Source organism: Antechinus flavipes, chromosome 1 (genome assembly GCF_016432865.1).
Source record: "Antechinus flavipes isolate AdamAnt ecotype Samford, QLD, Australia chromosome 1, AdamAnt_v2, whole genome shotgun sequence".
Taxonomy (NCBI): Eukaryota; Metazoa; Chordata; class Mammalia; order Dasyuromorphia; family Dasyuridae; genus Antechinus; species Antechinus flavipes.
Genome location: NC_067398.1, coordinates 645,833,840 through 645,846,148, shown reverse-complemented (window position 1 = coordinate 645,846,148; position 12,309 = coordinate 645,833,840). Strand labels below are relative to the sequence as shown.

Here is a 12,309-nt window from a genome sequence, read left to right as displayed (position 1 = left end):
CTGAGGGCCAGAGAGAACATGAAGAAACTGGCGCGTCCGTCGTGGTCACAACCAATAAGTTGCCAAGGCAGAATTTAAATCCAAGTTCCCTGCGCAAGTGCTCCACCCACTACACCACAGTGCCTCTCTAGCATAGCCACTTCCTTCCACTGATGGGAGACACGCTGACGGTCCTTTCCCGGCTGCCAAAACATGTCCTTCCAAAACTCTGGTACACAGCACTGAACAGACCCTCGAGGACTCTCACGCAGCAGCCTGACGCCGGCCCTGGCTTTCTTGGCCGTCACTGATTCTAAGTTCCTACCCGAGGCCCTTCCCCACACTGGCTCTCCCGAGCCCCACCCCCATTGCCCCTTGGGCAGCCCGCCCCAGGGCCTACAAAGGGACCGACCACGTGGCCGTGCACGTGGCTTTCCGGAAGGCCTGGCCTGGCCGGAAGCAGCTCCAAGCGCATGCTCAGCGGGCAGTCCCGCGGACGCCTGGCGGACCGCTTTCCGAAGGGACGAGGCGGGATCGTTGTCGGCGCCATTGTCGTCCTTTCAGTCGTGGGTGTGGGTGACCCAGGGCGCCGCTTTCCTCACTTCAGACCTGGGCCACGGTGGACCGGGTGAGGTACAGCTCCTCGCAAGCCTGCAGAGGAAGAGGCGAGAGTGAGAGTGAGAGCGTGACGTGTGCGGCCCTGACTCCTGGACCCTGCAGCTCCCCTCCCTCGCAGGAGCCCCCGGCCTCCCTTCTTTCCCGGGCCTAGCCCCTTTTGCATGGTGTCTTACCATTTCCCTTTCTCTCTCCCTTTCCTCCATGCTCTCTTCTGTATTTTTACCTCCTCCCTTAACTCTGCCGCTTCTGGTCCGCCCTTTCCCTCCCCATTCTTGACTCTCCCTCCTCCCTCCTTTGAACTTTCTCTTGTATCCCTCCTAACTTAATCACCTCATCTGTATTCCCCCTCTAATGGCCCTTGTTTCTTCATCCGCTTCTCCCTTCCCCCTCCCTGTTCTCCTCCACGTGTTTCCTTCTTTCTCTTCTCCCATCTTCCTCTTCCCTCTGATCCCCACCTCTCTTGCCCTTTCTCCATGTTTTCCTCCTTTCCCCTTTCCCTTCCCTTTATTCTCTCCCTTCCCAGTTCCCTGTTGTCTCTCTGTTCTCCCATCCTCCCAATGATATCCCTCTCCCTCTTCTCCATTCTCCTATCTTTCCCTCTCTCTTTTTCCCACAACTCTCACCCACCTTCTGCTTCAGTTACACAGCTCCCCTTTGCATATTCTCTCCTTTTCATCTTTTTCTGACTATCTGGCCTTTGCAGCTAACTGATCATCTCATTGCTTCAGAATGTCTTTTTTTTCTGCTTCCTTTTTTTTTTTCAAAATTTACTTTTAGGCTTGAACTTCTTTTTCTTGTTGCCCTAACAGCCTTTTTCTCTTCCAACTTATTATTATTTTTTTTTTTTTGACTCTTAGAACCTCTAGTTCAGCCCATCAAATTTCTCTGTGGTGCTGCATCAGTTGTTTTTGCTTCCTTTTCCATAGAATACTGGAAAATTGTGTCGTTTGGGGCCTTTTCCCACTTAGTGCCAATCCACAGTGCCTGCCTTAGAAGGGACTTTCTGACCTTTTGCTCTTCCCTGACTTCAGTTTTTCTGGTCACTTCCTTGAAAATATGCTATTAGTGACCTCTCCCTTGCTTCCTAGACTAAAAGTTTGTTTGGGATAGTCTCGCTTTTATCTAGTATTGATAGAGCCATAGCTTCATCACTGGAAACCTTTATTCTCCTCTCAGCTGAAGTTGACAAGTATTTCATTAAAGGAGTTCTAGCAAGTGGATTTTTTTTTTTTTTTTTTACTAGAGTCTACATCTGAAATAAAATTCACTTAATCATAGTAGTGAATAATCTGGTGGTGACAACCTATAAATCTTTGGAGAATACTTAGTGATTTGTTCTTGAAACTAGTTTTTTTTTTTTTTTTTTTTTTTTTTTTAAGAAACAGTAATTACATGGTAATGGGAATGAGGTAAAAATGAAATTCACAAATTATCAGGACCAAAAATTCAGGAGGAATGGAGTACTAGGCCATTAGTAATTTAGGGAGATTGTTAAGGTTAATTCCTTTCCTGTTATCTTGGTAGGTTTTCTGTTGATGGATTCTTAATGTCTTGTCAAATTAGCTACTCCATATAGACAACGTAAGCTGCACTGTGTTTTTACAAGGAATGACCTTTGAAACAGTTTGAACTAGCCATGAGTTGAATTTCATATAAAAATATAATTTCATATCATATAATCAATTTTTTACAGTTGTGAATAATTAAGGGTAAAGAAGAAACAAGTTGTAAAAATCATGGAAGACTATAAAAACCCCGATTTGAAAGAGGCTTCAGTAAATCACAAGGATTTTTGCATAAGGTATTAGTTTTTTTTATTTGTTTGTTTGTTTTTTAGTAAACAGCCTGGCTTCGTAAATTATTTTGGTTTTTATTACATTTCAGTAAATGTGAAAGATATCTATTATGAAAGATACTGAACTGGGTGTTAGGGATAAAAAAAAAATGAAAGAAATGACAATTTTTGCCTTTAGGAAATGATTATGTGATTTAGATGTTAGAATAAGTGCTAGACTTGGAATAAGGAAGAATCCTGGCTCTGAAACATACTGGCTCTTTAACCATAAATATGTCTTTCGATTTCTGAGCTTTAGTTTCCTTATTTATAAAATAGGGATAATGATTTCTGTAGTATTTACCTAACAGGGTTGTTGTAAAGCTCAAATGGGAGAATGAATAAGTAAATTAATGAATCAATACTGGGGATAGGTGAAGAAGGACCAAAAGATAGTTGTGACTCTCAAGCTTACTATCTAATGAGAGAGACAATGTACAAACAAATTTTTATACACATACACATAAATGTATACAGATACTGATAAATTGTAGATAAACATTAGAATGAAAATACTTGCATTAAGTGTGTTTAAAAAGACTGCTTCTTGACAGTAGAATTTTATTTGAGATTGAAACCTAGGAGGGAGGGAATTCCAGTCATGGGAGACAGCCAGTGAAAATGTTCAGAGTTGGGAGATGGAGTGTCTTGCTTAAGGAACAGCAAGGAGGGCATTGTCACTGGTTTACAGAGTGTGTAGGCATAAGTAAGGTAGAAAGGTCGGGGTGAGAGATTATAAAGGGGCTTTGAATGCCACATAGGATTTTGTATTTGATCCTAGAGGTAATGGGAAAGCATTGAAGTCTGTTGTTGTTGAGGGTAGCATTGAAGTCTGTTGAAGATGTGTGAAAAGAGACGTTTGGTAGACTTAACTAGAAGACTTTTGCTATAGTCCAGATGATGTGGGCCTGCACTAGGATGGTAGCCAGGTTGGAGAAGAGCATGAGGCATATAAGAGAGCTATATGAAGGTTAAAAACTATAGGACTTGATAACAGATTGAAGATGGGTGAGAGAGAGGGGAAGTTTTGATCCTAGATGATTAGGAGAGTGGTGATACCCTCAACTGTAATGAAGTTAGGAAGAGGGGATGGTTTTGGGGAGAAGAGAAATTTTGGTTTAAGTTTTAGACATAATCAGTTTAAGATATTTAAGATGATTGTAGTCATTGATATAATTGATTTCATCCTTACTATATGTAACAATAAATTTAAAAGTCAGTAAACTTTATAGACTTTCTATTATATGTATCAGTGCATGGTAATTTCTAGATATTAATCATAGTAATTAAGTGAGAACAAGATAGGAAAAAATAATTGTCCCTTTCCCTATAAATTTGTGTGTGTGGTTTCCAGCCAAGGGAACCATTTTAACATTGTATTTGCAGTTTCTTCCTTTCAAATCACATTTAATTTTTCTTTATAGAAAAAGAGGGAATCCTCAGGAGATGGAGCTAGAGAACCCAAAAAAACCAAGAATGAAGGAGCCTAACACAGAGAATCAGGAACTATGGGGGGAGGACCAAGTATGAATCTTTTAATTTTATAGTAACATTTTATTTTAACTTGCAGATTCACAATGTCTAGGTATTGCATTATCCCTAATATAATGATATTTTTTGCCCATCAGTCCCCACCCCCACCCCCCGTAGTTGTATAGTTGTATTTTGGTAGATATTTTCATATTTATTTTAAAAACAAATATAATTTGAAATTTGGAAATTAGCTTCGCTTCTACAGGGAACTTTGTGTTCTTTATAAAATGAGTTTAAAATTTTTAAGATTGCATTTAGGTGATTTTAATACTTAAACTAGGAGGAACTTATTTTTAGTTAGTTGTTTGAAGCTGCCTCCTATTACACACTATTGCCTAGTTGGATTTTTTTTTTTTATTTAAGTAACAAATTACTTTCCTATACATAGTCATTCTAATAAGAAAGAGCAGTGAACTTGGAATCAGGAGATTAGGGTTCAAATCACAGCTTTGAAATCCTCCTAGTTATATAACCCCAGGTGAGAGAAAACCACTCTGAGCTTCAGTTTCTTTATCTGTAAAAATGGGAATGTTATCACTTGTACTTAGCAGGGCTTTTATGAAGAAAGCTTTTGTAAAATTTAAAGTACTATAGAATGTGAGCCGTTTTCATTGAGGCTAAAGATACAGGTTAGCAAAGTGAACCCTGGACTAGGAGTTGAGACATTACTGTAGTCCTATTTCTGCCCTTGGGTATAGGTAAAACAAGTCACTTTCCTATTCTAGACTTGTTTCTTCATCTGTGGGATTGAACTAGATAAACATTTCTGACCATTGTCAACATTCTGTAATTCTGAGGTGCTTGAACTCTTAATTATAGGATTCTTTCATCTCTGTGTGTTTTTGTTTTGTTTTGTTTTTTGTTTTTTTAATCTTAGAGCATTAGCATAGTTATTATTGTGATTCAGATTGTAAAATATTGTAAAAAGCCGCAGTAAATAAATTCATTTTCTTTTCTGTAATCTTGTAAATTATAGCAATACTTGTTGAAAGAAGGAAAGAAATTCTCTAGGTCCAGAGAGAAGCCAATACAAGAACATGCCATTACTAGGTAATTTTTCTTTTATTTTGTTATAAACAGTATTCCTTTTTTTAAAACCAAATATATTTAACTATATATTTTAACTTTTTTACATTCTCACAAAGGAGCATGGGTCTTTCTCTTCTATCTTTCCTGTCATTTTTAGAGAAGATAATTTCACCTTTCTCTTATTCCTAATCCTGAGCTCATATAATTAATTTTTAAGCAGAATGTCTGATTTTTGAAACAGGATCAGTGAAATATATTAGCTCTTCAGGACTGCCTGATGATATCAGAAAAATAGAACTAAAATCCAAATTCCTTCTAGTTAAAAACACTTTCCATAGACTAGTAATCACTGAACTTTTTAAAATCATATGTCTGTATCATTAAAAAATTTTGAGCCTGCACCCTTAATATGTGTATATTTATGGACATGTACTACCATGTTAATAATTACTTATATGACTTTTATGAAAGGTAGATATTTTTAAATGACAGGATAAATATAAACTATTTGATTCTAGGTCAATAGGGAGCCACTAGCATTTATTGAGAAGAGTTTGATCCCTACATGGAGGTTGTATTGGAGTGTGAGTGACTTAAATCAGGAAGACCAGTTAGAATACTATTGCAATTATTTAATCCAGAGATGATAAATGCCCGAATTAGCTGTGTGAAAAGAGGAGGGTGACAGATGTGAGACATGTGGAGGAAGGACCAGTAAGTTTTGGCAGTTAAGTATATAGATGTGGGGTAAAGAAAAGTAAATAGTTGAAGATGACATTGTATTTATATAATTACTCTAATTCTCCCAATCTTTGAAATTGAGATCCCTAAAGTGGGTCTTATCATCTAGTTCTTTCATTGACTTTGCTGTGAGCTCATTCTTCCTACTTACAAGAGTTTCCCTTGCTTCTTGGTCTTTCTGCTTAGATACCAGCATCTTTTCAGTATTACCCCATATTTACTATTCTGTTTTGTTTTGCTCAGAAATTCTCTGAACCAGAAAGAAGTACTCGAAGAAAAGAGTGCTGGTCAAGACATTGCAAACGAGGGATTTTGGCAGACCCCTTCTTTTGTGGTTGGCAAGGTCCCTGTCAGGAAGGTGAGTCTCCAGTTGCTTGGACCAACCACATAGCTCTTATTGTCATTTTTTCCCTAAGATATTAAAAGATATCTTCAGCCAGAAAATTTTTATTGCCATATATGAATACTTTAAAATTATTTCTTTTAGGCTAGAAAGGTTGGACTGGTCTGGAAATGAGTTATCAGGTACCTCTTTGCTCCCAGAAAGGAGAAAGTATTGAACATAGCATTCTTCAAATTTGCTCTATATAAGCAAGGTGGGTTGGATGATCCCATAGAAAACCTTTTAGTTATCAAATTACCATAGGGCTAGAGAGTAAGGAGGTGATCTTTGTAAGTTTTCAGGTACAAATCTTTTAAGTCTTTAAGGTTTGTGCATGTAGGATAGAGGTTTACAGTACATTTTTCTTCACTTCTTTTGCTTGGTTAAAAGAATGGTGCAATAAATTCAATCCTGAGCCACTATAATCTAGAAACTTCTACGTTTCTAGAATACTTCTCTTTCCTAGCAGTCTTCCTATCTCAAGTGCTTGTGTCTGAGTGAGCCAAGGTTAAAGACTACAAGCAGCTTTTACACTTCTGCTAAATTGTGATTTATGTAGTCATTGCATGACTTTGACTCTTCTGCTTTCTAATGACAAGAGTACACAACTGCTTTTTTTTAAAAATTTTAGCTCATCCTTCTAATGTTAGATGTTTCTTTCTGTTTCTGCCTAATTTGTGTAAAAAATAAATCTTTGTATTTTACTCAAAAAGTTCCCTGTTCATTGTTATTTTGACTATTATTTATTTACAAAACATATTGTTATGAACTATAATTCAGCTCTTTTCTGTGCAAACAGGTTAACTGTTTGCATGATGATTGTTGTGTATCTGGTCAAATGCCAGAATCTACTGCAGAAGGGAGAGGTATTCCTTGCACTATCAAATCTATGAAAATGAAGCTGGCATATAGGATTCAATAATAGGATTATTTTTTTTCTTGTTCATTTTAATCCTGGGCAAAGTTCTGTCAAGTGTATATGATATCCTTGAAATGCTTTTCAAGCTCACTCTACTAGGGTTGTTGGAATTGCCAAAATATTCTACATATAGTGATAAAAAATGAATGTGATTTAGATTGTGACATACAGGTTTTTCATTTTCCATTGAATAAGATATCCAAAAAGAGAGAAGAATCTTAAGAAATAAAAAAGATGTACTGTTATTTAGTAAATTGACCAAGATGCTAACCTGTTTGCCTATTTTCACTATGAAATAGTTTCATAAAATTTTATTTATTTTTTGCTGAGGCAATTGGGGTTAAGTGACTTAGTCAAGGTTACATAGCTAGGAAGTGTTAAGTCTGAGACTAGATTTGAACCCGGCTCTTCCTTACTTCAGGCCTGGTACTCTATCCACTGTGCCACCTAACTGCCCCTGAAATTTTTAAGAATGGATAAATTGACAATTTAAGATTCTGATGAAGAAGAGAAGTCTTTCATAGACAATTTTCTATAATAAATTATATTTTTTGAGTTATACAGTTGACTAAGATCAACTAAGAAAAAGCCTCAAAGATTGTTTTGGATGAGGTAATTTCCATGCATCTGTTAAAATTATACAATTCTCTGTGATCAGTGTAATTGTATACCTTTGTATCAACATCTGTAGAGGTATAAAACCTGCTTATTGGGGTGTTCATCATTGTCTTGGAAGATGAGCTGTACAAAGTCAAATAAGTAGACAAGGGATTCCCTATTAATGTTTCTCCAAATAGTCTTGGTTGCATGTAACATTATGCTGATTGTACTGAATTATAGGGGCTACTCATTGAGAATCATAGTTATAGAAAAGAGATTGGTTTATGATGTAATGCATGCTGAAAAGATGAAGTGATGGATAAAATAGGTGTCTAATTTGGCCAAAATTATGACCTGAAGCTGTATGGTCAACTTATTAAGCACATGTATCAGTTTATAGGTATCTTATACAGGTAGATGGTGAATTGGCTCCAAATTTGAATAAGAGGAGGCAATTGCTTTGGATCATTCTTGGGAAAATATATTTTCAGCAATTGTAGGTTGCTTATGCTGCAAAAGCTCAAATTTTATTTAAAAAATAACCATATATGCTTGCTGAGTCTAAATGCCATTGATTCATGGAACACCAGGATTTCACAAGAAACAAAATTGCCAAGAAGCAATGAAAATTTGCACAGTGAGTGTGAGGAGCCTGCAGCATGAGAAAAGCTGCATTAAAAACATCAACATAGATGACTAAAAAAAAGTTGTGTGCTGGTTATGTATGAAGTGAGAGATAACAGGAACAGTGAATGTGGTGTTTTTTTTTTTCAGTTGCCAATCTACTTTATTCACTTTAGGTGTAATTAAAAATATACAGCATGGTAGTAAGATTAAATATACAAAACTAAGCAGTCATAAGGGCTTCATTTTTGGATGAGAAACTGGAGGGAGAAAAAACTCCTTTTAAGATTTATAGAAAGGATTGGATGATTATTTGTCATAAGGAAGGTGTAGAATTAAAAGATATAATTGCATAGACCAAGAAAAGCACTGGTTTCAGGAACTTTGAATTCACTGGGAGCCTGAATTTGCAACTCAAAAGTATAAACATTAAATAATTACTTAAAATTGCTCTGCATAGTACTCATGTATATTAAAGATACATAGAATGGTGTAGAAATAAAAAAGCTGAGTTAGCAATTCATGTTTTGGATTGAATAGTAAATGTGGTAAATGTTTCTGCTTTTTTTTTTTTATGTATCAGTTCAGATATACATATTTATTTGCTAGTAGTCTAGAATCAGGACCATGGAGAAAATGAGTAATTCATTTGACTAATTTTATTTAGTCTTAAACTTTAGACAAAACCAAAGTAAAAGTTAGAGTATCATTAGCCTCCATATGTTGACTTAACCTGTGTATTTAGAATATTGGAATTTCCCCTTATTTATAAGACCATTGCTTCCAGAAATGCCCATCCTACTCACTGTTCTTTGCCCGAGTCTCCAGACTTTGTAGGAGAACCTTAGGCAAAAACTATAGCCCTCCACATGACTTATTTGACTTTGGTTGGATTTCCCAGCATATTTTCTTTTAGTTAAGTTCAGCTTAACAAATAATGAATGTCAAGGATGGCACTGGTATAGACAGAATGGTCTAATACATAGTATTAATAGTATTTAATCAAGAAACTATCATAGTCAGGACTGTAATTTAGTATAAATATATTAGCATTCCCACTCGGTGTCCTTGACATCTGTAGTAATCCTACTCAATAGCTTTTTCATATTTTAGTCACTATAGGATAGTTGATTTTAAGGACAGGACCAGACATGTTATTGCTTTATTTTTGAGGCAAGATTTTCGAGAGAATGCAGCAGTTTTTGTGTGAGACCTTGTGACTTAAAGCAAATGTAACAAAATAGAATTTGCCTTCCAGTAGTGTGAAAGGCTATAAAATCAAAAGACTTTATTAATTGGATAAGAAAATGTAATGATTAATAATATTAGATATTAGATTAATGACATTAGTACCGTTTTCTTTCAGGATAATGAATCTGTAATATTCAAAACTACACCGATGGAACAAACATTCCCTTTGAGGTGAGATATTTGAGCATGCTTCAGCATTAAATGATGAATTATAATTATATTTTTCATTTTAACTCGTTTTGGACTCCAGGCCTAATTTTGTAAAAATGTGGATAAATCCCTTTAAACTGACCCTGGGTTTACATAGGAAAAGAATATTTGAACACAGAAGGCTAAGAGAAGAACAAGAGAATACTGTAAAAAAAAAAAAATCTCTCCTTCATTAGTCATCAAGTGTTTATCATAGTGAGAGGATATATAGTTTATTCTCTGTGGGGGTAGGATTGAGCATAAACAGTATGTGTTTCAGTATAGAGTAATTTTTATCAGTTTTCTGCCTCACTTTTCTTCTCTCCTTTCACTTCACTCCTTATGTCCCTGTATTTGGGAGCATAATGTACTTCATCAAAATGATTGAAATGATCTGATATATGCCACCTTTGTTCCCCTCTTTCACTTCTCAGTACTTTGTTTCTTTTTTTTTTTTTTCCTTTTCTCTCTCCTCTAGTAAGAGAAGAAAAAAATCCCAACTCTCTCTTAAGTCTGATCCCCCTAATAGCACCACTGAACCCATTCTTTCCCACCTCTTTCAGATTCTTGCTTCAGTAGCTCTCTCTATGATTCAGTAGCTCACAGATACAAATTGACTGTGTCTGAAAATCTGTATTTTATTCTGTACTTCTTGTCTATTTGCATTTCTGTCAATAGGGGTGCAGGGTAACAAAATTCAACATTGCTCTTCTAGTTTGGTCCTTAAGTCTTTCAAAGTTGTTTTCCTTGACAGTATTTTCTATTCATTGTATAAATTATCCTCTGGGTCATATTCATCTCCCTGCATACAGTTCATACATTTGTCCAGGATTCTCTTAAATTATCTGGCATAATTTCCTAGGGCTTAAAAGTATTCTAGTCATTTACTGGATTTGTTTAGGCAACATTAATTAATGGACTCTACCTTTCTAGTTCTTTGCTATAATATTTTAAAATTCTTTGCTACATCAAAAAATACTTGTATAAAATATTTTTGTATAGAGATTATTGTCCTTTGTCTTTGATCTCTTTTTTGGGGGGGAGGGGAATAAGTGTAGTGATAATATTTCTGGCTAAAAGGGTATGTACTATTTAGTAACTTTTTGAGTTTAGTTTCAAATTGTTTTCCAGAATGGCTGGACTAATTTGTAACTCCATCAAACTGATCAGTGTGGTTGTCTTCCTTCTATATTCTTTCCAACAATTGCCATTTTTCTTTTTTTCATCTTTGCTAATCTGATGCTTTTGAGGTAGAACCTCAGAGTGGTTTTAATTTGCCTGTTAGTAATAGTAATTTAGAACATTTTTTCCATATAATTTTTGATAGCTTGAATTTTGTCCTTTGAGCATTATCCAGATATTTTGACTATTTATCTCTTGGGGAATGGCTCTTGTTTTTATAGATTTTTTTTGGTTTTGTTTTAAAATCAGTTTTTAAAAAATTTTTAAAATATGTACAAATATAGTTTTCAACATTGATTCTTGCAAAACCTTGTGTTCTAAATTTTTCTCCCTTCTTTCCCCCACCTCCCTCCCCTAGATAGTTCATAATCCAATATAGATTAAACATATTGCAGTTCTTCTATTGTTTTTATGTATTCAGATTATCTCCCTAAGGGTCTTTACATGCCAGACCTATAAAAATTTGCTACTTCAGAGAATTTGCTGCAAAGATTTTACTCCCAGTTGCTTTTTCCTGTTTTAGCATCTTTCTCCCAGTGCTACCAATGATTTATAACTGAAACAATATGCTTTCATTTTATAGCTCTCTTCTTTTTTTACCTCAGAGCTGGATTATTGATACTTTTCATTATCTTTTTCTTTTTAATTCTCCATCAGGATCCATTCTCCAAAGTTAAAGTCATTAAAAAAATTTTTTTTTAGCATGAATCCCTGATCTGTATCTTTTTCTTGTTGAGTTTATGAGAAGGTACTTCATGAACTTTAAAGTGCTGTAGAGAAGTATGAATTACAGGTAGAATGAATGATGAAATTTTTTCTCTCATGCCTCAGGCATGTTTTGTTATCTGTAAATTTGATGAGCATCTTTATGCCATTAGTCACTACCATAGCCTGTGTATTTGCAGCACTTTAAGGTTTGTAAAGATTTTTCTCATAACAAAATAATTTTGTAAGATAGGTAGTGCACAGAATCCCTGTTTACTGAGAAGAAAACAAGGTTCAGAAGGAATAACAACTGACTACATGGTAAATATTGTTAGAATTCAGACTTAAGTATTATGATTGGCTCAAAGTCCATTACTTTTTCTGTGTTACATCATTGATAAGTAACTTGATCCTCAAAAAAAAAAAAAGTTGTGAAGAGGGCATGGTGAGTGATATATGTATCCATATTTAAAGTCAGTCATGTTTTAAGTTATTTGTTTACAGTCACATAACTAATACCAAAGTGTCTAGTTCTGTACTTTAAGGGCAAGCCAAATGAACAAGTGTATGACACCTTCCTTCAAATAGTTGAAGACAACTTTTATAGTGCTCTAAAGTCCTTCTCAGACTAAAAATACTTGATCTCTTCAAACTATACTTTTCTGTCATGGTCTTCAGTCTCCTTTTCTGGACAAGCCCCAGTTCATAATCTGAATAGAGTCC

At 35.5% G+C, this 12,309-nt stretch overlaps 1 protein-coding gene across 1 annotated transcript in view; it reads left to right on the top strand.

Annotated features, from left to right (window-relative positions):
* The first annotated feature begins 504 nt into the window (after positions 1 to 504).
* The window catches only part of TOP1MT (DNA topoisomerase I mitochondrial), an 85,934-nt gene continuing 74,129 nt past the window's right edge, over positions 505 to 12,309 (top strand). Inside the window, exons 1-6 of the mRNA XM_051971187.1 lie at positions 505 to 607; positions 2,291 to 2,398; positions 3,856 to 3,955; positions 4,941 to 5,014; positions 5,978 to 6,092; positions 9,626 to 9,681. Coding sequence (XP_051827147.1) covers positions 2,334 to 2,398; positions 3,856 to 3,955; positions 4,941 to 5,014; positions 5,978 to 6,092; positions 9,626 to 9,681 — 410 coding nt within the window. The 5' untranslated portion in view covers positions 505 to 607; positions 2,291 to 2,333. The remainder of the gene's footprint in view (positions 608 to 2,290; positions 2,399 to 3,855; positions 3,956 to 4,940; positions 5,015 to 5,977; positions 6,093 to 9,625; positions 9,682 to 12,309) is intronic.